The following is a 26,668-nucleotide window of genomic DNA, read 5'->3' on the forward strand; positions in this document are numbered from 1 at the left end:
ACACAAGGTTTTGGTGTTAACTCTTTTGTGCCAAGTGCCAAGAAATTTGGGGGCAAAACCTTTCTTTTTTGGGTCTTTAGATGTGGCTGGTGACTGGACAGGGGCTCCAGGACCTCAGAAGTAGTTCCTGGGACTGCATCCCTAGGTTATAGCTTTGAGGGGTGTGGGAGACAGGATGGAAACAGGGCTAGTGCTGGGGGTGGGGAATTCTGCTGTACCTGGGGCTTTCAAAGAGTGTCCTGCCCTGCCTCGAATGGGGTCCAAAAAGAGCAGTTTGTCAGTGTGGTCCTGTCTGAGGCAGCTAGGTAGTGCATTGATGGGACGGGGGACCTAGAGCCAAGGAGATATGAGTTCGAATCTGGCTTCTCAGACATTTACTGTTTGTGTGACATTTGGCAAGTCATTTAACCTCTTTTTGCCTCAGTTTCCTCAACTGTAAAATGGAGATAATAACAGCACCTACTTCCCAGGATTGTTGTGGGGATCAAATAAGATACTATTTGTAAAGTGCTTTGCAAACTTTAAAGTGCTATCTAGATGCTTGTTGTTATTATTTTCATTCCCCCAGAGTGCCTTGCCACTCGAGCATTATTCCTTAAACCTTCAAATCTCATCCAAATATTGTGAAGATCTTGTTTCCAAAGAGACGACTCTTTACTTTACAGATACTTAGGTTGATTTCAATTGGGACCTCATTTTGTAATCAAGGCACCTAGCCAATGCTCTGTCAAAATGTCCCCTGTCCACTCCAGGCAGTTCCAGCTCCACTGTTCCATTGATTATAAAGCCTTCGAGACCACAGAGCTGTTTAAAGTAGGATGTGGGCTCCTCCGGGGCAAGGGAAGGTTTCCTTTTTGACCCAGGTTCCCCAGCTCCTGGGACAATTCCTGGCATGTAATAGACACATGATGAATGTTTCCTGGACATTTCTCCCCCATAATGCACTTGGATATTGCTGTACTCATTTGAATACATGGAAAGCATTCATAACATGGTGGGGCCAGGGAAATTCTGTATTTATCCACTGCATTCTAACTATGGAAAGCCTGGAAGGAAAGGAATCTTAGTGGGATCGGAATTTTCTAGGACTACTTTATGATTTCACTATTTCACAGATCTCTGATTTCATCTCTGTTGATCCTCAGTCCACTGATATAGATTTCATGAGTTTTTAATGGCTAAACCAGTCGTCACCTGCTGGCCAGCCAGTGACTCTCACCCTGAGTCTAACTCTAACCTCTCTGTGCTTGCCTAGGCTGTCCTTGATGCCATCTGATTACCCACTGAAGGAATCTGACACTACCTCCTGACATTAATTCAGAATACTTTTGCAACTACCGAGTGGTGATTTTGCCAGTGATTAGACCAAAGTTTAACTGACCTAGGGAATGGAGCTCAGAGGAAACAAGTCATGTGAACTTGGCTACCTTTCTAGTTCAACCAACCCAGAGTCTCTATTACCATCTGCTTCCTGTCACTTTTCTAACTGTCTAGGTCTCTTTTCGGTTCTAAAAGTGCCAGGAAGGTGATAAGGTGACAGGTATGGTAAAAAATGAGTTGTATCTGACAAAGTTTATTTTCACATGAGACGGGGACTATCTTTAGAAGCATGTGCTGAATGCTTCCGATGCATTTCTTGTGTATTTTGGAGAATGCCTAGACTTTCTGTACCTGGTTTCAATCTGCTAAGGCACAGGGAAGAGGAGCCTCTGGTTAGCTCTGGCTTTGTTGCTAGACTTGGGAGGAGGGCATTGAAAAGGCACAATCATGAGGGAGAGATGGAGCTGGTCTTGCTCTTGGAGAGTGACCCAGAGCATTTGCTGTACTCGTTAATTGTTTGGAACTTGGAAACTGTTTTCCCAGAGAAATACTGTTAGAAATGGTGGCTAGGTTCCCAAGTCGGCCCACAGAAACCTATTCAACTCATAATGTGCCTGAAATACTGTACATGTGCAATGAAAAAGAATAGAAAACAAGACCGGTAACAGTAGTAATTAGACAAAATCGAAAAATAATGTAATAAGAAAGTGTTTTAGTGGTGCTTGAGGGAAAAGGAGTTTAATGAGAAGAGGATGAGGTAGATGGAAATTATTGTTGAGGTTCTGAAAGGGCATTATGGATACTTTTGAAGGCTTTATTAAATCTAATTTCACCTTAAAACCTGTGGCTTTCCCTTTCTTTGAGACACTTATAGCATTTTTACATTATGAGTCGTGGAATGCACTCCCTCCTTTCCTCTGTCTCATAGAATCCCTCTTCCTCCAAGCTCGAGACTTTTCCTGAACCCATTCCCCTGATGCTTGTGCCCTCCCTCCTTTCCCACCCACCTTCTAGTCATATGCTTTTTCTTGATTCTCAGTCTGTTCGATTACACAGGGAATTTGTCATTTTCCCCATTAGCATAGAAGCTCCTTCCAAATGGGAACTGTCTAATAATTAGACAATTATCCTTTTTTTTGGTTGCAGGTGTAAGTTTTATTTCTCCCTCAACTCAGCTTTAGTAGATTTAGGCAACCAGTTTGAATACACATAATAAACTGGCACCTATATACAGTATCTACATTGGTTTTACATCTTCTGTTGAACAAGGTATGACAGCCTTGTAAAAACTGAAATGTAAATGAAGTAACCTATGGAAAAGCAGATTTTTCCCCCTTCTGTTGATTGCATTCTTAAATAGGAAATACGTACCTATGAACCAACGGGGGGGGGGCGGGGAGGGAGGGTTCCCTACCTCTGCAGCTCATTGTATTAGTAGCCCAGAGCCTAGCTCTGTACCTAGCACATAGTAGGCATTTAACAAATACTTGTTGATTGATTGTCTTGAGTTCCCAAATGAATGATAGGAAGAGAGGGAGAAGAAGAGAGACTATACACTTCTGATAAGCAATAAGATGTGGTAAAATTGTAAAGCAATTTAGTCATTTTACTGATTTGTAAGCCACACAGAATAAAGTGTTTTGCAACTTAGTACCACACTTAAATCATCATAAAATGCTAGCCACAAACTGGGATGATTGGTTTTCATAGCTTCTTCAACTTTGAATCTATCTTTGAGTGATGAACAATGACTCCTCAGTTCAATGTGCAGCTGTTTCCAGCGAGATGCTCTACGTTTATTTACTTGGTCTGTTTTTCTTGTTATCCTATTTCTGGCTTTGGCTACTTACAACACATTTCTCACTGTGGCTATAAGGCAAACAGTAATTTCCCAAATATCCAACTGTGAAGTGCCAAAAGAATGAGGGGCATCGGGGAGAGACAACTTAGCTAGAATATAGCTTTTTAGTGAAAACATCTTTTGAAACTCTTATTGACAAAAAAAGACTAAATGGGACAGATTTTCTTAAACTTTTCATGTAGAATACATCACCTCATTGACTCAAATAAACCATAGATTCCCTACACTGCTCTTGTACTTTGGACTGCAGCGTGGAGAGTTTCAGAAATGCCACCTCTCTCCCTTTATCTCTCCTGGAAGCAGTGTCACTAACTCTGTGCTATTTGTAAAGGCAGATGAAGGAGTCAGGTGTCAGGGCTCCATGGAATTACAGAAGATGTATGGTTCTGAAAAATCGGACAGGGGAGAGCTCATTGACACAAGTTCTGATCCATATTGAGAGCTCTAAAGTGTGCTACTAGAGAACTACCCCGCTTTCATCCAAAGGCTTGATGACAAGTTGGCCTTTGGGCTGAATAGGGCTCTATTCCCTGACCAGGGCTTATGACTTTCAAGGGCTGGAGTGCTTGGCCTAGAAAGCTGCAGGGGTGGGGTGGCAGACAGTGGTGGTCTCAACCCAGGCCTTGATATATTGGCAGGAACAATAAAACTTTCCTTTTCTCCCTGAGAACAGCAGGCCCTCTGCAAGCAGGAGGGACCTTTTGGAACTGCCAGACAGGTATTCATTCAGTCACATTCTATTCATGGAGATCTGTGATGAACTCATCTCACAAAGAGATTCCAACTGGGCAAAGTTCACTCCATCCTCGTGAAGACAGTTTGGCAGCCTTATTTTTTGTGACAAAAAGGCTAGCACTAGGTTGGAGATTATGAAAATACTATAGCTATTGTGAATAAAGGGAATCAAATAGGAATCTAAAGGGACAACTATACAGAGAATTTTTAGGCATAGATAGTCCTGGAAAAGAAATTTTATACTGCAAATAACTTTAGTGAATTACCTGAGCCCAAGACTATAAACCAATTTTCATACCGCTTCTCCAACCCTCATCTAATTCATCCTTAAACCCATTGTCAGAATAATCTTGTGTGTACATTAATCGAATCACATTCTTCCACTGCTCCAAAAACTTCCCTGGTACCTGATAGGAGGCAGCATGGTGCAGTGGCTAGACTACAGGCTCTGAGGGAGAGGCCCTGCTTCATATCCCATTTCTGATACCTATGTGACTACCTGTGCGACATTGGAAAGGTCACTGAAATTCTTGGAATCACTTTCCTCATCCATAAAACAAAGGGGTTTCCTGTCTGTGGTCTCCAAAGGAAGGAGGGAATGGCATCACCCCTGGTGGCGGGGGAGTGCCATCTACGATCCCAGAGGGTACATGGTCAACCAACTGGAGTGTGGGAAGAAAGTAGGTCACACTTCCCCCAGGCTATAATTACTAATCCTACCCCTGCCATACCTTCACTTAACCCTCACCATTTTAGCAGTCTCCTTCCTGTCACTTTTGGGAAAATTCCCAGCCTCCCTTTTTTTGGAGTCAGGTGTCTGCTCCTTAGCACAGTTAGAACCTAATCTAAATGATACCCAATACTTCAGAGGTGCCATTGGGAAAATTCTGCTCCCAATACCTACTCTTCATATCAGATCTTATAAGTCTATGGAGAGCCTTTCAGAGAGTAGGCTCCACCCTGCCCCAGGGCACTGAGCCCATAAGCATTTTAAAGCAATTTCTATGACTGAGGCATTGTGCTAAGCCTGGGGATATATAGAAAGGCAAAAAAACAAGCAAAAAACCCCAGTCTCTGCTCTAGAAGCTCTTGTATCTTATGATTTTCCTAAAACACGGGTCTGCCCATCTCATATCCCTCCTGCCCACCCCTAACCCACACATTCTAGGAACTCCAGTGGCTCTCTGTTAACTCAAGGATCAAAAATTATTTCACTTCTATATCATCCTTTCAAAATTTATATTGTGTGTAGTTTTTACAATATATTATTGATATAATAGTATACATATAGCTTATAAATAAGTAAATAAATATGCATATGCATATGCATGCATATGATTTTGCTCAAAGTTTTTTTTATCCTCACCCATAAAGGTGTAATATATAAAAAAATTGAGATCCTGAGGTTCTAGATTTCTGGTCCTGTTACTTTCTGAATAAAGTCTGTCATGATCTTTCATCCCTCCTTCCCCAACCTTTCTAGCCTTTCTTTATAATGTCCTCCTCCATATATTTCCAGTTCCTACAAACTGTTCTCCTATCTGTCTCCTGTGCTTTTCAGCCTCTATTGCTTTGCTCACATGGACCCTGTGCCTGGAATGTTCTCACTCCTCCTCTTGGCCTGTTGAATTCTTACTTGTCCCTTAAGTCCAGCTCAAAAGCCATGTGATTCTCCACTTTGGGCCCCACAGAACTCTGACATATTTCTGTAATACCGTGTTATAGCCCTGTTTCCTGGCTGGCCTTCATGCCTGGAATGTACTCCCACCTTACTTCTACCTTTGGAATCCCTAGTTTTCTTGGAGACTCAGCTCAAGAGCCAGCTTCTACACGAAGCATTTCTGGGTATCCCCCTCTCCCCAATTACCTTATATATATTTGGTAGATCCTTAAATCTGTAGATGCTTATCTTCCCCAGTAGAAAGTAAGGTCTATGAGGGCAAGGACTCTTTTACTTTTGCATTTCCAGCACCTAGCAAAGGCTTGATTTTTGCTTATTCCTTTGCTAGACTGTAAGGTCTATGAGGGCAGGGACTACATCTTGTTTAAACTTCCCATCTCCCTACAGTGTTCTACACGTGTCAGGCACTTCATAAATGTTGATTGAATAATGGAATGGAGAATTCAAAATTCCCAGGACGTGAGACCCCTGCATTACACCCCGGAAATGGCTTTCATGAAAACAGGAACAAAGTATGGTCCTGAGTAGCAGTGACCTGAGGAAGAGAAAAGCTGATGAACTGCATGTAAATGGGTTTAATTAAGAAGCTATTAGTCAGGAAATTGTTTTGATTACAGATTTTCTAGAGGAAGTGGGTGCTATATTTAGCAGCCCCAAAGTTCAGTGTAACAAGGCTGCACTTCACTGGAATATTAAATAGAAATATTTTGTCTGCTCACATATTTCTTTGTATGGATATACAGGAAAGGAGTGGCACAGTGAAGTGTACAGTGTTGAAACTGTGAACTTATTTCAAATGAAAACACTACATTATTTGACCCATGACCACCAACCTTCCTTTGGGAATCCCCGTATTTAGCCATTCTCAAACCCACAGGTATCTAGCATTTTCCTCTAATCGAGGTACCTTTTTAAAAGGGCACTTTTGGTGAGTTTATTTATGAAGCAATGCCAGAGATGCTAACCCTGTCGTGGATAAAACATATAATGTCTGACTACAATGAACTCCCCCCCAGATTTTCATACACATGGCATACCAACTGCTTGGAATTGTTATACAACACTGTCTTTTCAAACCTGTGGTGTTATAGGACTGCTTTATACAAAGATGTTATCTTTTCCTTCTGTGTCATTACTGAATCATTCTTATTTAAAAAAAAATCTACCATAACTCAGAAATGGCCATATGCCTGGGTGATCAAAATGTGATTCTGCCCATGTGATACTAAAATCTCTCTCTCTCTCTGCAAACCAACCAACCAACCAACCAACCAACCAGGACCTTTACACGAGTCTCATTTTAACCTAACAGACCTTTAACTTTAGTAGTGTTGACTATCAATATTGTATACTTTGGTGTGTCTTCTTCCTTGGGCAGAATTGTAACACACTTCAGGTTTGCTTATAGAATGATACTGAGCTTCTGGCATCATAATTCTAACACCATTACTCATGAAATCTAGTATTAATCTTTTTAAAGATCAATTTCAATAAGTTGTGTTCTTTCTCTATGCTTAGAGAGGCCATATTGAAACAGTTGAAGGATGAGGCAATGATTATCCACATGCTTTCTGATAAGAATGCAGGACTGTTATTTATCAGGTAAATGAACTATCCAAGTATACCTTATCTTGTTTTAAAAAGAGGCGTATTACCTAAGTATTACCTCAGAGAAAGTAGTGGCCATGGATATACTTCAGAAAATTGGTTCAGACCCTTCCTTGATTAGAAATGTTTGAAAGAATGCTTTTTAGCTTGCTGCCTGGCCCACTCTTGGATGGTTGATCAGTTGTTTGAAGCTGACTTCTCTATTCTTTTAGGTTTTGGTTTTGAAGGTTGAGGGATAAGCCAATCAATCAATAAGTATTTATTTTGTACCTCCTATGTTCCAGGCATTGTGCTCGGTTCTGGGGATATAAATACAAAGGATGAAGCAATCCCAACTCACAAGGAGTTTACATGTCAATGAAGGAGACAACAAGCCTATATATACATACATATATATATATATGTATATATACACACACTATATATATATACTATCTATATATATACACTATACATACTATCTATATATATATATACATATAGCATAAATACAAAGTGAGTAAATATATACAGAGTAAAATAGAAGGTAGTTTGGAAGGGAAGGAACTAGCATTTGGGGGATCAGGAAAGGCTGCATGTATGTGCAAGGCAACACTTGGGCTCTTACAGGGAGAGAGGTACCATATGAAATGGAGGTGAGGAGAGAGTAAATTCCAAGCATGGTGGGTGGCCAGTGTAAAGGCACAAGAGATGGACAGTCATACATAAGGAATAGAGAGAAGGTGAGTTTGATTGGATCACAGGGTGCAGGAAAGGGAATATCCAATGAGGTTGGAAAGATTCATCAGACCAGGTAGTATAGGCTTGTAAAAGCTGAGCAGAGGATTTTCTATGTTATCCTAGAGGCCACAGGAAGCCACTGGGGTCAAGTGAGTAGGGGAGTAACATGGTCAGATCTGGACTTGAAGAAAATCTGGAAAATAGTGTGTCGGATGAAGTGGAGTGGAGGAGAGATGTGAAGCAGGGAGACTAAGTAGGAAGTTGTTTTAATCATCTAGGTGAGAAATGATGAGGGTCTGAACTAAGGCAGTAGCTGTGGAGGTAGAGAGAAGGCTTCAGATGTGAGAGATGGGAAGGTAGAAATAGCAAGATGTAGCAACCGGATACATAGGGTGAGAGAGAGTGTTGAGTTGAGTATAATGCCAAGGTTACAAAACTGGGAGACTGGAAGGATGGTGGTGCCTTCAATAGAAATAGAAAAGTTTGAAAAAGGGGAAGATTTGAGGGAAAAGATGTGCCTCGTTGAACACTGTTGTGTCAAAGATTTCTTCAGGATATTCACTCTGAGATTTGGATAGGAATACATATGAGAATGTCACAATCCAGGTCAACAAGATTACTGTAATCTTTGTGAAATGCAAAGGAGGTAATCTGTCTATGAAATCATTTATCAATGAAGCTATTTCTTAGTTTAGTTGACATTATACTCTGTTGTAAAGATCTGGATGAAAAAGATATTTCTGAGAAATGGTTACATATATTTCCATGATGGAGATATGGCTAATATGTTGGAATGTTATTGGGGCAGAGTAGTCAACTGGTTGGATACACCACTGAGAGTCCATGTTGCAGGAATATATTTTTTAAAAAAATCTTTACTGGAAAATCTGATTGTGGGTATTATTTCTTACCAAGGAAAGAACAATATACTTGGGGCAGTTGTTTTTATTTAAAACTAAATAATGTATTTTGTGATAAATGCTTTATGTACTCTCTTGAGAAATATAAATTTTATATATTATTGCTCTGGACTATAATTCACAGATGTGACATAATAGCTACATTCTTTTTAACTAATAAATTGCAATTTACTATAGTCATAATACTATTAAGTTCGAAATATCAAAGCTATGAAATAGCACATTTCTAAACATATTTTCACAATTCTGAAAAGGTCATTTGTAAAAAACAACAGCAAAAAACAACAACCCTGAAAGAAATAGTTTAATATTGATACTTTCATTAGAACCTGAGGTAGTAGCTTATATTATTTTTATTAACTCTAAGTGACCAACATTATCCCCAGTTTATAAAAGAGGGAACCATAAAACCATAATATGTAATTACGACTTTTTCGGGGAGGGGTGCAGTCCCTTGGGAAAATCACAAATTCATTCTATTAAACTAAAAGCGATAAAGAGGCACCAATTTCAGAGTTTCCCTTTGGTTATGAGAATTTGTGCCTCATTCTAAATGTACAGTTACATTCAATTACACGTTCCAGTGGAAAACAAAGTAATTATTTCAAGTTGCATATTTATGCACAGAGACGAACGATACAGTCCAAATTAAATGTCTTTTGTTTACCATGGTTAATGAAGTGTAACAAGGCTAAATTCAATGCATATCAACTTAATTATGTCTCAGAGGTAACACTTTGGTAAAGTTTCATCAGAAAGAATATTACTTTGTACCATCAAAAATAGTTCATCAAATGTTGAACAATCTCAGCTTGTGCATGCAATTCACAGTGCTGGAGGAAACACACTTGCTAGAGTGTTTTGATGCTTTTCAAGTGAAATAACTGATTAACTGTAAGTTATAAGGCATAGGAAGTCAAGATTTCAGATCATACTTTTCCAAATGCCACGCTTTTGTACTAACTTAAATTCGACTTACTTCTATGGAAGAACATAACCCCTAACACAACAGCAAGGTCCCTCCATGTAGTCTCCTTTACCAAATTGGATTTAGAGAGATGACTGCTTATCGATTACTTGATCTATGGTACTTTGAGAGCTCATTTGGGCTTATTGTATATGGAGGAAAAGGGACATCATTAGGATATGTATAGAATAGGCACCCTAGGATTTCTTATACATTTATTGCATATGTATGTATATGTGGAGGTTGCGGGGGGAGTGGAGTTGCAGTGGATTATAGAGCTAAGAAATATCCATGCTCTACGTATAATAACAGGAAGTTTGTGCCAATATGAGACACACGGTCCTTGATGGGGTTCAGAGGAGTAGGTTACAATGTATTTACGCCCATTCTTTTGCCCACTAGCTCCTCAAGGTGGAAAGTTTCAAGGTTAAACCATTGTGGGTAAAGAATGGGGCTTAAGAGAAAGGGAATACAAGACTGTTCCTTTCTTCTTCCTGGCCTGCATTTCTAACTAAGGAAAGCAAGGTTATTTTTCAAACTTGTGACAGGAAATGGCAAATAAGGCTCAAATGTATATGCTTTTGGACTTACCTGAGACACTGCCATAGCCCGGCCCTCAGGCATAGTAAAATTCAAGACATCAGGCTGCCTGGAGTCCATTCGAGGCCCAGCAGCAGAGGACAGCATCGGTGGGTGGATAGGGTAGTTAGAGCTGCTTAAATGTTTGCTCTTTTTCTTAGACTTTCGGCTTGAATCCTTCTTTTCTTTACGCTTTGAAGATTCATCTCTGTACGCCAACATCCTGTCATCACCCAGGTATTGCATCATTGAACTCTCAGATTCTGGGGCTAGGAGGAAAAAAAAGAATGTGAATATCAGATTAGGCAGAGGGATGAAAAGTCTCACTTTAATGCTTACACTTGACTATACTTCTCTGCAAGCAAAAAGCCTCATTTCCTTCAACAGCTTCTTGTGAGTGTCGCTATATGACATTTCAAATGGAGACCACAACCCACAGTTTTCTGCTCAAGTGCTTGTCATATTGAATATATTTACTAAGATTTATGAGAAATGAAATACAAGCATTATCTCAGCTTTTTACAGTCCTTTGAACCAGGATGCTTACTCTCCAGAAGAGAACTCTTATTAAATCAGAATTCATTGGCATAATGTGGCCAATGCAAAAAGCTGTTGTACCTTATCTCTTTGCCTCTAGAAATACCAGCAATTTACTATATCTTGGAATTTAATGTCTGCAGATTAAAAAATCCATGTTGGGAGTGAAGAAATGCCTTGATTTAAGTGTATGGAATTCTAGAAATTCCTGTACTTTACTAGCATCAAATTTTTCAGTTGGAATCACTTTATGTAGCTACTTTATACTGGGTGGTTCATGCTTCTGGAAAATTCAAGTATTTAAATCTTACAGTAAAAGGAAATATTTAACAATCCCTCTATTCAGAAAAAGTCAGATAATGAAATGAAAATTAGTATAACTTGGTCTAACAGCAAGTTCCTAACACAACAACTTCCTGGCTCCTGCTTAGCCATAAAATCACATTTGGGAATGATTCCAAGATGGCTGGTGGCAACAGTCTCCAATTAAAAAGCTAATAGAAATAGATTTCTTGGGGGGGGTACATAAAAACGTGACTATTTAAATCGCCATTAAATTCGCCACTTAGTACATTATTTCTAGGCCAATTAACAGCATGAATTAATATGCATTGAATCCTTAACAACCAATCTCTGAAGCACCAATAAGCAAACTACCTGGTATACTCTTGCCAAACACATATTGTGGTCTAGCTCAGCAGATGGGGGGGATAAGCCAAAGCTTGGCTCCTCTGCTTCCACTGCTGTGCTTATTTCTAAGAATATGATTTATGCACGCAGGAGCAAAGGGAGCAATGGCATGTAGTCCGTAGACCTGAGTTTGCCACTATGGGCAAGCCACTTCATTGCTTAGGTCCTCAGTTTCCTACTATGTAAAATGGAGAGGGGGATTAAGACCTGTCCAGTTCTGAATACGAAACTCCTAAGTACTTGGGGCTGCTTTACTACATTTGAAGTATGCAGTAAGAAATACATCATGTAGAAGGGATGAAAACTAGGTGTGTTGTGTTACTGTGCTTTCTAACAAGCCCTTAGAACAACTATGGCCATTTGCCACCTCAAGTCAAGTATTGACAAAGGCTGATCCGGACTCTTTAAGTTCTACCATCTTCCAAGGTATACATTATATGCTTTGCTCAAATGCTGCTACTATTACTTATCCTCCTCCAAGACTAGTCTCTGTTTTAGTTACATGATATCAGCAAGGCAAGTGATTTAATCTGGCTACTTGGCAGGATCTCCTATGTTCAGGATGGCAGTGAAACAGTACAATAGCTGTTAACAGTCAGAGAGGAAAGACACTGGGAGGTAGCATATGCAGCGAGGGTGTTCTGGATGCCAAATGGCACTGATGAGATCACATCTCCATTTTGGAACTATTGCTCTTCTGGGGCCGCACTCTCTAAAAATGATTCCTATTCCAGGAGGAGCGTCTTAGGGAGTGAGACTTTACGTTAGGAAGTTAGTATCTTTCTTGGACCCAAAAGTGAGCAGTACTACCCAAATACAAGCAAGGTCCAGAGCAAACTCTTGGGAGAAACAGGTATGCATGGTGCTTTAAGTCTGTACTGGAGCACCTGTTAGAGCCACATTCATGGCTTTCAAATTCTCCTCTTCATAAGACTGCATAGAAAACTTTTACAGATTTCAATGAACACTTTTTCGGGGAAAACATGAAAGAGAACACCGATCCTTACTGATTCTGGCTCCTTCCTTTCATGAAGAAGTGTGCCTCTGGATGGAAAAAGTATGCTTTGCCAATATCCTCAGCTTTCATTGTCCCTAAAATGCAGTGACCATTTCCCTAACTGCCCTGTTGAAAGTTTTCAGAGTTTCTAGATGTCGGTCCAGAACTGCCACCTTCTATTCCTGCCTGTCCTGCTCTTATCACTGGCCATTCTTTAAATTACATACCTTCCCTCTTAGATTATCTGTGATTTGTCCTGCATACAGCTTGTTTCTGCCTAGTTGTTTGCATGCTGTCTCCCCCATTAGACCGAGCTCCTTAAGAGGAGGGCCTATCTTTTGTCTTTCTTTGTATCTCTAGCACTAAGCACAGTGTCTGACGCTGAATAGTCTTGCAATGTATCTTAGTTATTTACTTGATTTCATGAGCTCCTTTACTCATAGGTCTTATCTTTCTAAATCTTTTTGTGATTCTTTGGAGTCTAGGTCTCTTATTACCTATTTATTTTAGGGGAGGAGACCTTAAATTGAGTTCATCACTACAAATTGAGCTCCTAATTCTGGTAACCACAACAGAATGATGGTTTCTATATTGAACTCCAGCTGCAGAGTCCAATGCTAGCTTTTGCTGGTAATGCTTGGTGGTTCATTTAATTTATCACCATTCTGCCTAATTCATCCACTCCTGTGAGGTTAAGCACATGTGTATTCAAAGTTACTTATTTTCTCTGAGTATCATTTGCAAAATCAGGATGAAAACTTCTTGAGCATGGGGACTGCCTCATTTTGATTTCCCTCTCCTGTTTCTAGGATAATGCCTTCTACTTGGCAAGCATTTAGATATCCCTGGAATATCTACCCCACTACCCCACAGAGTGGTTGGAGATCAAAGGAAATAACATGTGAAGGTGCTTTGTAAACTATAAAAGGCCCAGTGCACCCAAGCTTTCTGACTCTGAGGTAGGAACTGGGTGAGAGGGACTGGCTGTAAGAGAATCAGAGACTCTAGAGCCAAAAGGGACCTTAAAGATGACTGATAGTCATTAGGCCTATTTGGAGATTTCTTACATTTCAAGTATACATGGATTCCTGGGTCCTTGCTCTGAATGTGGCTCTTCTACACTCTCTTTCTCTCTTGGCTATGCTCACCCTGTAACAAACTAAAATTATATGTGAGAAAAAGTTCAGGCACATTTAAGTGGACTTAATGAAAAGAGCCTTTGCTACACACAGCTGAATTTGCAACCTTTCCAAAATTCAGGAGAATAAAACACTATACTCTGCCTTGTTGGGGCCCCAGCTGGAGGCCTGTGTCCAGTTCTAGACAGCACATTTTAAGTAAGTATTTGATATGCTGAAAAGCATCTAGAAAAGGATGACTAGGAGGGTGACAGTTCTTGAAGTCATGCTGTATGAGGAAAATCTGAAGGAAGTGGGATCTGTTTAACTTGGACAAAAGAAGACTTTCAGGGAGTCAGGGAACCATGGGAGTTGTCTTCAAGTATTTTAAGGACCAGTATGTGAAAGGAGGATTTGATTTGTTTTGTCTGGTCCCAGAGGGCAGGACTAGAAACAGTTGGATGAAATTGCTGAAAGGCAAATTTGGGCTCAATGTAAGGGACAGCTTTGTGAGAGTTGGAGCTGTCCAAAATTAGAATGGGCTGCTTTGGGATCTATGAGGCTCCTCCCTTATTGTCCATGTTGTAGAGAGGATTCTTGTTCAGGGATGGGTTGGACACTATGGACTTCCAGGTCCTGCCAACTCTTATTCTAATGGCCAGTATAATCCCCATGTTCTAAATACAAATGATAATCCTTTTTAAACTTATATTGAGAATGGAAATCAAAACATGACATGAAGAGTTCACTTTAGCTAGTTTAGTGTAATGCCTTATTAAAACAATGTACTCTGGTCATTTTCTAATAAATACTAATAGGTAGAATGATACATGATTTGTTATGTTTGCTTCTATTAACATTTTAATAAATGAATCCTTGTGAAGAAAGAATTTGAGAATATCAGAGTTGGATAAAGCACTGCTCTGCTCTGACCATGGTCAGAGATCATGCTCACAGCTCAGTAAATTACTGTGACTCTCAATGACCTTTAGGACAAAATAGAAAACCCCTTATTTGCTAACTGAAATTTCCTCACAACCAGGGCCATTCCTAGCTTTCCAGTCTTCTTACAAGTTACTCTCCTCCTCATAGTCTGGAATCTAGCCATTCTGGGTGATGCACTGTTCTGCATACATGACTACTCTGCCTCAGATACCCAGACTTACACTGGTAGTCTTCCATAATAGGAATGCACTCTCTCCTTAACTCTGATTCAGTTGAAGCACCATCTTCTTTAGGAAGCCTTTCCTGATCCTCCCCAGCTGCTGATGCCTTCCCTCCCAAAATTACTACATGTCCTTGTTGGAGTATTAGGTACTTCATTATACATGTTCATGTTGTCTGAACCATTAGAATCATTGCTCTTGAGGGCAAGGACTGTTTTACTTTTGTCTTTGTACTCCCAGTATTTAGTCAGTTGACAAGCATTAGCAAGTAAGCATTTGCCATGTGCCCCTAGTATAAAAGCAACCTAATTGTTATAACAGAGTGTAGTTGATTATATCTCCATGTTCTGTGGGGTGGGGAGAGAGTGATGAGAAGGCAGTGGCCAAAGGGGAGTTTATACCCTGAAACAGGCCTTTTTGGAGGAGATAGGTCAGGTCTGAGAGGATAGAAAGGAGAAAGTACCCACCAACCCTTCTACCCTGAATAGCTATAATTGCTGATTACAAGAGGAATGTGGTACAGTAGAAAGAACATGCTCTCTGGATTCAGAAAAATTGGGTTCAAATCCTGCCCGTGATACTAATTACCAGTTTAACTATAGATAAGTCACTTGGTCTCTCTGGCTCTCTGTTTCCTTACCTATAAAATGAGGGGTTTGAACTAGATGGCCTCTGAGATACCTTCTAGTTCTATGATCCTATAAAAACATGGAAAGGGAACATGGTATTTTTTCAGGCCACTTGCCTAATTCCATTTATATCTGTAGGCGTGCGATGAGCTGTTTACATTTAGGATGGAATCAGTCAACAATAATCAATCAATCAACAAACATATATTGATATAACCATGTTCCAGGCACCTTGCTAGATGCTAGGGAGAGGAAGACAAAAATGAAACAGTCCCTGCCCTCAAGGAGTTTCCCTTCTAACCCAGGAAACTTGCTACATCTAGACATACAAATGCAAAATAAATTCAAGGTAATAAAAAATGAGGATGGCACCAGTAGCTAAAGAGTTCAGGAAAGGACACGTGAAGAAGATAGATGTCCTTCCAAGAAAACTCAAGCTTCAAAGAAGTGGGGGTGAAGAGAAAGCACATTCTTGGGATGGGAAATTCAATGTCATGTATGAGGAACACCAGGAAGTCCAGTATGTCTGGAAAGTAGTTTGTGAAGAGAAGGAATGAATAATATTCTTTGAAAGGTAGGTTGGAGTCAGGCTATGAAAGGCTTTAAATGTCAAACAGAGGGATTTGTAACTGATCCTATTGGTACTAAGGGAAGCACAGGAGGGACATGATCAGACCCAGATCTGTGCTCCAGGAATATCCCTTTAGGATTTGTGTGGCAGATAGTTTGGAGAAGAGAGAGGCACAGACCAATGGGATTACTGTTGACAAATGATTACAATTGTCTTTCCCCCAAAAGGAATGACCTATAAGAAACCCAAATCTAGGCATTTGTCACTGCTTTCAGTCTGATGAATTTCATTAAAATATTAGCTTTTGCCTTTATAAAGCAAACACACAAATTACAGCCTTTAGGTTTCATTCTTATCACTTTCATTCTCAAGCCTACAGTTACACAGAGTGCAAACTGTACCTCTCTGGTCAGATTTATTCTGTAAGCAGGTAGTATTTTTCATAATTGAAGGAAAAGATTGTGACAGAGAGGAGGAGAAATAGGAAAACCACACATCTTCAATGCTGAAATGCTTTCATGAGATAAAGAAATGTACCCTAATCTTATATAAATCCTCTGAGGTTAATTGTCAGATAACTGGGGGGTGGGGGTGGGGAAGAACTGAACATTCCCTTCCTACTCTTTGCTGACAGGGCCTCGATTTTTAGCCAGCCCAAAGCACCAAGGAAGTGTGTAAGAGCCCGATTATACCTGGAGAGCTGGAGTAGCCTGGTGGCTGAGGTGCCGGGGAGTGCCAGGCAATTTTCCATCCAGTTTGGATCCCATTCCACATTTCTGATTGGATGGAGAGCACTGTGTAGTACCTTGCCCAGCTCCTTCCAACCTCAGTTTGCTCTTGGTTAATGTTTGTGGGTGTTCGTTGAAGTGTGTGTGTGGAGGGGGTGGTAACAGGCTCCAAGGCTAGAGCTGATGCCTCTGAGGAGGGGATATGGTGGTAGGGGCAGGCTTGGGACGTGAAGAAAGAGAGCCACTTCCTGCTCTTGAAGTTTCCCATTCCTAATATTGCCTGATTTGGACAGTTTGAGACGTGAGAGAGTTTTCACGGGTGAGAGTTTGCCATCCAAAAGCCATAATACATTTTTACGGTTTGAAGAGAATTGGCTAACTCACCTCTGCCACTTCGTCTGTGCATTCCATGTTCTCTGGAATCTCTCACCCAGCCATATTCGGGGGGCATGGAAACAGGTCTAGGTTCACCTGGAAACAGTCCAACAAGAACCAATTACTTTTTCACTCCATAATAATGCATGGTTGCTGAAGGGGAGAAGATCCATTACATGTTCCTTGCATAAAGAATATTAGTGTGGTCTTTGGATTTGCATACATCTATTATTAATGCTGATGTTTTCCCTTGGCTCCAAACCAAGGTCCACAGAGTTGGTGCTAAAGCAATATATATAAAAGTTTATTTTATCAGTGATACATTTGGCCCATATTAAAAATGTCACAGGCTAGCTACAGAAACTCAGATAGCTCTATCTGAAAATCAGAGCAAATTCTGGACCTAGTAAATTAAATGCTAGGACAGAGGAAATTGGATAACAGCAATAACCTGGGGAGGAGGTGGGGGAGGGGGTGAGAGGGAGAGAAGATAGAACAGGGATTTAAAAACAAAGTCTCCCAAATGATGATACTTTGGGTAGTTTTCACCCAAGATATCCATTTAATCAAATAGCAGCAGCACAACGGGACAGGAAGCTTCTGTGTCTTTCATTCTATGTATAGACTTGTCAGTGGCTTTGGGGGCCCAACCAATAAACCAGGAATATTGTAAACCTGACTTCGGGGGATTATCTTTTTGACCTTGTCAATGCGCATTATCATCACCAAGCACATAAAACAGCCGTCTAGATTGTGAGTCAACCCCAGTCAGAAACGCACAGCCAAATCCCCAAAGCTCTCCAAATGCCAAGCAGAGACCAGGTATGGAGCCTATTTGTTTAAGGCTCAAGTTATTAGGAGGAAAAAAATTTAGAAGCTGCCCAGCTACCTTATTCCCCCAAGAATAAGTCGTGCTGACAGTGCCCTAACACCTTACCAGAATTCCTTTACTCAGCCATTTGAATCTTCACTGTTAGTGATAATTATGAGAAACAAATTATATGCTCAGTGACTACACTGACAGGCTCATTTGGGTTTTCACTAATTGATTTAACATTTTACTGACTAATAGTCATCATTTGATAAACGAAAGAAAATAGTGAATGGTAAAATATTTGTAAAGGGAGAATTTATCCATTTGTCATCACTTGCTCAGTACATAGGGGGATTCCATTAGTCACTTTCTTTTATTCTATTCGTTCTTTTGTGACTGGAATAATCTGTTTAAAGAGGAATAATTAGAACAAGAGTCATTTAGATTTATGATCCATTTTCTTTGCCTTGAATTTGATTTCCTTCTATGCATTTTTCCATTACTTTGCCTCCACATGTCTTCCTGTGTGTGTTAACACTCGAACCCTCTGTAACCCAATGACAGCTGTCTGAAAATGGTTTGCCCTAAAAGTCAGATGAGCTGAATTGGAGTCTGGGCACCATCATCTGTTATCTGAGATCATTGAACTCAGGATGTAAGGGACCTCAGAGCTCATCTGGTCCAATCCACTCATTTTACCAAGGAGGAAAATGAAGGTGGAGGAGATGAAGTGATTGGCCCAAAGTCTTGTGGGTAGTAAAAGTAGCAGAGCTGGAATTTAAAGCTAGATACTCTGACATTAAAGCCACATCAAGCATCGGAACCTATGATAAAGCAAGATCTCATACTCTCACAGCATAGTTATATCTAAATGTCACTGCAGGAATCAAATAGAATTTTTTGCTTCAATTAATGTACTACACATCAAACATTTGTATACTCATTCAAGAAATCAAGTACACAATTACATCATACTCATTACATCATCATATAATTGTATGAAAATCCATATTAGTCAGTTAATAAACATTTATTAAGCACCTACTATGTGGCAGGCACTGTGCTAAAAGCTGGGCCCCACAGAATAGTCAGTATCATCCTCTCACAAGCATAGAATTGCTGATTGAGATGGCAGAAATGGCCCTAATAATTTCACAATCCCTTTTTTAGGTAGTATCTTGAATCATTTTTGTTCTTACAACTCTCTTAGAATTGGGACCATGAAACATCAGCTTGGCTGGTTTGGAATAAGACTTTCTCACCTCATTAGGTCACCAGAAAATCCCAAGTTGGGAATAATCTGGATGAAAATAGAAAATAGAAAAACATAAGTATCTAGATACAACTTTGAAAGTATCCAGTAAATCGACTCTTCAGGTTGCATCCACATTCTTGGCAGCATGGAGTAAAAGCAGTGGAAAAAGCACTTGACTTGGAATCAAAGGACTTGGGTTCAAGCCCCATCTTTGGTGCTTAACAGTTTTTTTTTCACATTCCAGCTGTAACTTCTTGTAATGATTTTCCAGTTTGACCACATGTGAATGATCAGACTAAACAGTCAAGTTTATTTATGCTAGCTAGACACAGTCTAAATTTCACCCTGGGTTGTTTTTAGATTATTATCAAAAGAGTGGTGAATCCAGATCACTTAATCCTAACAACACCAAGCTATTTCATTTTGACTCCAGTTAAGAATGTTGAACTCTGAATTGATATGAGTTGATATCACAGTGATCTCCTTTCCCCACTCACCATGAAATCCTCACAATCCTCATGACATTCATTCAAGGAAAAGCTGAAGTTCTACTTCTAACTAGTCTTGACTGGTAGTTATACATTTTGGAAGTAGACAAGCCTACTACTATGATGCAAAGCTATTTGATGTTTTCCAGAATGCAGTGAATCCTTTGAAACTTGAGCTAAACACACTTTGGACAAATCAAGAAAAATGGTTCTTCGAATAAGTGTATGGAACTCTGTAGTCCAAGGGGCGATATACATACATATATATGTGTATATATAATGGATTCTAAAATAATTGGGACAAACATATAAAGGACAGAATCATAAATGGCTTGTGAGAGATTCTGGGACCTACCTAACTATTCAGGTTAACGTCAAGGGGGATAACCCTTGGTGGGGGGGGATTGTTGCTAATAGCAAGAGAACTGTGGACTTAGTGGAATGTGGTTCTCACCCACTGTGGCAGTTCCTAAAGATGAAAATGCAAATTGTAGGGAGATGGGAACAATGCCTTTACCCATGGACTCTGGTACTAGCTTTTGTTCAACAATATCCTTTATCTCTCAGGACATAAAAAGCATTGCTCTCTAGACTTGAGAAGAGGAGGAGAGAGAAGCTTAGTTTGTTCCTGCATTTCCCTCTTGTCCAAACACTTGCTGGGCTTTGGAGTATATTTGTGCCAATCAATGCAGAGAAATTTCATAAATGCCAGAACATGGGTTACAAAAAATAAACAAACCCAAAGAACACAACTGCCAATTTGTGTAATGATTTTCCAAAGTGAAAGCTGTTAATGTGCACAAAGGGTATACTGTGTCATGCCACAGGAAAGCTTTCTCTGAGCAGCAGCAGTGAGAATATTTTGGCAGGAAATTCTGGTTGCTTTTTATGAAGGTTTGTCCTTCTGATGGACAGCATTTGTTTGTCAGCCAATAGATGGCAAGATTTTCAGACCCGAGGATCTGGCCAACATAGAAGAAAACACAGCAAACAATTATTCGTTTTCACAGGAACAACATTTCCTACTTAAGATTCTTGAGAATTACAAAGGAAACTTGAAATTAATGAAACTTTTTACCTCATCTTTCTTTTCAACTGACACAATGACATATTCATTAATTTCTAAGTTAACTATACAGGACCTTGAGGAATGGTGCTATATATAGAACAAATAAATGCTCAAATAAACAGCTTCTTCAGTCTGCAAAATAATTCAGAGATTCTTGAACAAGAATTGTAAATAGGCACTTCAGATTAAAGGCAATGTGAAAAGAAAATAAAAGCTATGCTGAGGTTTTTGAAATTGGTGGAATGATGGTACCATAATTTTTAAAAAGAATAATTGTGATTTTTGGTCTTCATTTTCTACTCTGATCTGTCATAATCAAGGCATAACAAGGATGAAGATAATATCTAAATGGTGGACATGACAAGACTTTGTTAGTTAATTTGGTAATTAAAATCTGGGGTGAATTAAGTAGTAGTTGTTCAATAATAAGGGTGAACAAAATAAATCCAGTGTAAGATTTGGTAGTTGTGTTGGTGGTCTAATAAGCAAGCACTGCATATAGGAAGATTCTCCATAGCAATGACAAGAACTATATGGTTTTAATTCTTTCTTCCTCCATTTTTCTTAGTGGTTATTTTTCTGCTTGGTCTGAACTCTTATTACCCCAGCTTTCCATAAGTCTTACCCTTGTCCAATTTTGATGAATACTATGAATCTTGAATATGTAAAATGGCCTTGAAAACAGATCTTTCTTATCTTAAATGGCTGAGTACTATTACCTTTGGCACCACCAAATGATGATGACAAAGGTGACACAACTGAAACATTTCGTCATGATACTGGTGATCACAATTGTCCACATATTGGGTGTTATGTCATAAGGGTATCCATGTAGTTTACAAAATATTTCTGTTTTTATAAATTTTGGTGTTAAACATAACCCTAAAGTTACATATGGCATATGTCATTCTTCCAAAGGAAGCATTGTATTATATGAGAATTGCAATTTTTAACATTTATGGATATATTTTGCTCTTACACAATAGATAGCTCCCATCAAATAGCCAAACAAACATCTGTGAAAGGAAATTGCCCTCAAAAGCTATATTATCACTTATCAGTAGAAAGGAGAGATGTGTCCTTTTATTTGGTGTGGCATCATTAATATCATAACTGTTGTTGTGCTATTTGACCAGAGTTCTATTGCCTCTCCGTGCCAACTTTATTGACATCACTGCAGTGAAAGATACTGTGCTTCTGTCTGTGAATTCTTTTGTCTGTAGAACTTCAAACAAATATTCTCATTTTTCCCCCTATGAATTCTTCATAGGAATCATTCTTTATATCTCAATAATATTCCATGACATCGATATGCTCTAATTTGTTCAGCTACTCCCCATCCATTAAACAAATATATTGTTTCTAGTTTTAGGTTATCACAAATAATGATGCTATTAATATTTTTGTTTATATGGATCTTTTCCTGCTCTCAACATACTTCTTGGACTATATAGTGAGGCAATTGGTAAGAACAATTTCGTAAATTTTCTCACAGAATTCCAATTGTCTTCCAGAATGGTAGAAGCAACTGACATCTACATTAGGAGTAAGTCAGAATATCTCTGGCCCCATAGTCACTTCAAAATGACTTTTCTTTTAGCAATTTGCTGAGCAAAAAAGATGTTAGTTGATACTTCAGGTTCTTTTACATTTGTATTTCTCTAATTATTAGTGACTCTGAACATTTTTTCAGGTCATATTATTTGTATTTCTTCTTTTGAAAACTGATCATTCTTGTCTTTTGACCATTTGTCCATGAGGGAATGACTCTTAATTGTACAGATTTATGTAAATTCTCTGTTGATATTGAATGTCTGACTTTTGTCTGATATTTAATACTAATATATTTTCCATTAAACTGTACCTTTTGTTGTGATTCCAGACGCATTGATATTATACGGGTGAAAACTTTTACATTTTGTTTAATCGAAATAGTCTATTTTACTTTTGATGATGTCTCTTCTCCTTGCGTGGTTACAAATCTTTCTTCTATCTACCATTGTAAACAAAGATAAAACCTTATATTTGCCTCTAATTTTTATAGTGTGCCTTTTTGTATCTCAATAATTTATCCATTTGGAATTTATGATGTTATGAAATATATGATGTTTATCAAAACTTAATTTTGCTGAATGATAATAAAGTGTATTTTGGACATGTTGTTTGACATGCCATTCCCTCCCAAGGCAGCCTGCATTGCCATTTCTAGGACATCTTTACCCTCCCCCCTCACATACAACCTCTTAAGTGTCAGGGATGCAATTCCACTATGTCATGATGCTGGTTAGTTGTAACAGTAATATAAAAGTAGAAGTGGAGGGAAACGTGGTCAAAGTGGAGGCAGGTACAATTATTTCTATTTGCAGATGTTTCTGTGTTTTTCTTAATGAATCCAAGAGAACTTGCAAACAAGTTAATCAAGACAGCTTCATTAAAGCATAATACAAAAGGAATCTACAAAATGATCAACTGCTTAGCTACTGTGGGTTGAGGACAGGAAAGAACCAAGCATTTTTAAAGGACATACTATGTACCAGGGACAAAGCAAAGTACTTTACAAATATAATCTCATTAGATCCTTACAATAACCCTGGGGATTAAGTACTATATTATCCCCTATTTTACAGCTGAGGAGACTGAGGAAGATAGCTTAAGTGACTTGACCAGGGTTATACAGCTTGTAAGTGTCTGAAGCTGGATTTGAACTCAGATCCCAGAGCTTTATTTACTACATCAAACTTTCTCTACATTATTAATAAAACCCAGGAGATAGGAAAGTAAATTCTATTTGACACAAAAAGACAATATCTGGGAATTAATGTACCAAAACATATATAGGAGCATACCTACAAAATAAAGAGAAATTCAGCCTAGGTAAAAAGAAGACTCAGCAGAACATGAGAGCTGCCTTCAAGTATCTGGAGGACTGTCACCTAGAGCAGGGATTTGAGGTGCTCTGTCTTGTGGAGAGAAGTAGAGGAAGAGCCAGCAATAAAGGGCTGAGATTGCAAAGAGTCAAATTTGACACTGAACTACAAAACCTTCCTAACAACTAGAGAGAGATAGCTAGATATTAAGTACTTGCTATGTGCCAGGCACTGTGCTAAGCACTGGAGATAGAAATAACAAGTAAACCAGCAAGAGAGTCCCTTCCCTCAGGGAGCTTCCATTCTAACGGGGAAGAGCTGGAAAGGAGTATGGAGGGTTTTGTACATGGCAGCATGGAGTGGAGATAACCAGAAAGTGGCATGGAGGCCTGGTTCTGGGACAGAGATGACAAAAGCTCATCTGTCTGAGCTGGGGGCCAAAATCCACCTGTAACTAAATAGAGGAGAAGCAGCTAGGTGGTGTAGAGTTGCTCTGGATTCTGCCTTCACCTCCCTTCCCCACTTTTTAGCTCTCTTAGAATGCAAACTCTTTAAGTGCAGGAATTTTTGCTTGTATTAGCTATGTCATAAATTTTGACATGTTTAATTATCATTTTTATTAATATAATTATTTGTTTCTATGATTAGTTCTTTGACATACTCATACATTAAGAAAATATCATTTAGTTTGTATTTAAGTCTCTTTGTTCATTATTTACTTCATCAGCTATAATTTTTACTGTATTACAATTTCTTAATAATGTTTTTAATACTTCTACCTTTTTGCATTCATACATCCTTTAAGTCCTCATCAGGTGGTCAAATTTTTTTTTAAAGTGCCTTATAAGGTAGAAAAATAAATATCCTCCTTAATAATTCCATTGAATAATCACCAAAGGTCTATTATATCTAGTTTTTGTTAGTATTCTCCTGAGATTCTTAATACCTTTCCTATACATCTTTCTGACAGATTTATATAAGTATGACAGAGTAATGTTGAAATTCTCAACAGTTAGCATCTTAGTGTCTAGGTTTTCTTAGGCTTGCCAGCTTATCTGTTAGATATTTAGATGCTATGCCATTCAATGACTACATATTTAATACTGATATTGTTTCTTTAGGGACAACATGGCAGGTTTGATAAAGAGTCTGCTTTAGAACCAGGAAAATCTGGGTTCAAGTCTTGCCTCTGGAACATATTGGCTGTATGACCCTGAGAAAATCACAACCTCTTAGTACTGGTGTAGGCAGCTCTCTAAGACTAAGTTGCAGAGGAGGTACCAGTTTGCATTGGTAAAGGGAGTTTTTTCATCTGGGAGCTTTCTTTATCATTGGTCCCTATGCCTATATTAATTGTTTCATCATCTATAGCATTCAAATGAGATATTTGTCAAGTGCTTAGTACATAGTAGGCACTCAACAAATGCATATTTCCTTCCTAACTTAAGATGATGGAAGATTGTACATAAAACATTTAGAATTACCTAGAATCAAAAAGCTAATAAAGAATTGAATTAACCAAAAGAAAATCAACTATAATTTAGTTAGTAAGTTTAACCTTCCAGGACACATTGATAAAAACCAATAAACAGGCAAAACGATTGAGAGAAAGATTCTGGTACCATGGCACAAGGAGCCATGATCCCCAATTGTCGGGAGAATCAAATGTCAGATATGGCTAGACTTGACAAAACCGCCATCATCTGATCAGATGCTTTGGCACACCAGTGCTTAGTTGTCAGAGACAATTTCCAGGCTGTGATTTCTCAAATCCAGTCAACATCACGGATTCCATCTTTTTTCTGTCACCTTCTAATTTTCAAGGTATTAAATAAAACCAGCTGCTTACGGGAGGAAATTCTGAGTTAATGTTTGTGTCAAAAACAGGAAAGTTTTTTGACAATTCAACATAAAGATTTGAAGCTTTTCTCTGGTTCTTTGCAGAAAGCATCTTAGTTTCCCATATAAAATACATCCAATAGTGAGATAGAGAAAATATGTGCAGGCATATGCAGGTAGAAATGGAAACAGAAGATAAATTGAACAAATTAAAAGCTATTTAGTAGGCGTTGAAATGCTGCATTGTCTCTAAAATAATTTTCACTTTAATTCAAATCAATATAGCTAGTAGTTCTTAAGAGCCTACTATGGACAAAAGATACAATGTGAGGAGATAGATACTCAAAGCTTTAAAAAAGAGCATGAATACACAAACATACACAGAGTCCCCATTTGGAGGAGCTGGTGTTCTCTTAGGGACACATGATATTTACTTAGATAAGAAATTTTAGGAATTTAAAGGGGAGAGGAGAGCAATAAGAACTCTGGGCTTTGGGAGAGGGTTCCTTCAGGCAGCCCACTGAATTGTGACTAGAAAGAAGCTAAGGATTTATTTAAATCACTGTCCTTTATTTGGCCTTTTCTTTATGTAACCAGGTTCATTATTAGAGGTTAGTTTGCATATCTACCTTGGGAAATTATAAGTCACCTCAGACTCTTCTACAAACCTGATTTGCACATGTATACTTTTGCCCCATGGGGTTAAGAAAGTATTATCAAGTTCTTTAGGTGTCGGAATTTGCACATGGAAACAGGTTGTATATTGCAACTTCCTGGGACAACACTGAAAAGGACCCCAAACGCCTGGACAATTGGGGGGCTTGGGTCCTGCCTTGGAGAAGAGCAGAAAAGAGCTGATGGAAGAGCTAGGTGCTATTGCTATTGTTGGGTCACATCTGACTCTTCATGACCCTATGGACCAAAGCACACCAATACTATCCATTGGGTTTTCTTGGCAAAGATACTGGAGTGCTTTGCCATTCCTTCTCCAGTGGATTGAGGCAGAAGTGAAGACACTTGCCCAGGGTCACATAGCTAGTAAGTGTCTGAGGCCACATTTGCACTCAGGTTTTCCTGACTCCAGGCCTAGTGCTCTATCCACTGAGCCACCTACCTGCCCCAAAGTGCTCTTGT

At 39.0% G+C, this 26,668-nt stretch overlaps 1 protein-coding gene across 1 annotated transcript in view; it reads right to left on the reverse strand.

Moving 5' to 3' along the window:
* LOC118832811 (connector enhancer of kinase suppressor of ras 2-like) overlaps nucleotides 1-26,668 on the reverse strand; it is a 566,603-nt gene that overhangs the window by 149,273 nt on the left and 390,662 nt on the right. Inside the window, exons 12-13 of the mRNA XM_036740170.1 lie at nucleotides 17,212-17,298; nucleotides 10,404-10,660 (exon numbers count right to left, since the gene is read on the reverse strand). Coding sequence (XP_036596065.1) covers nucleotides 10,404-10,660; nucleotides 17,212-17,298 — 344 coding nt within the window. The remainder of the gene's footprint in view (nucleotides 1-10,403; nucleotides 10,661-17,211; nucleotides 17,299-26,668) is intronic.

The sequence above is a fragment of the Trichosurus vulpecula genome, chromosome X, assembly GCF_011100635.1.
Source record: "Trichosurus vulpecula isolate mTriVul1 chromosome X, mTriVul1.pri, whole genome shotgun sequence".
Classification (NCBI taxonomy): Eukaryota; Metazoa; Chordata; class Mammalia; order Diprotodontia; family Phalangeridae; genus Trichosurus; species Trichosurus vulpecula.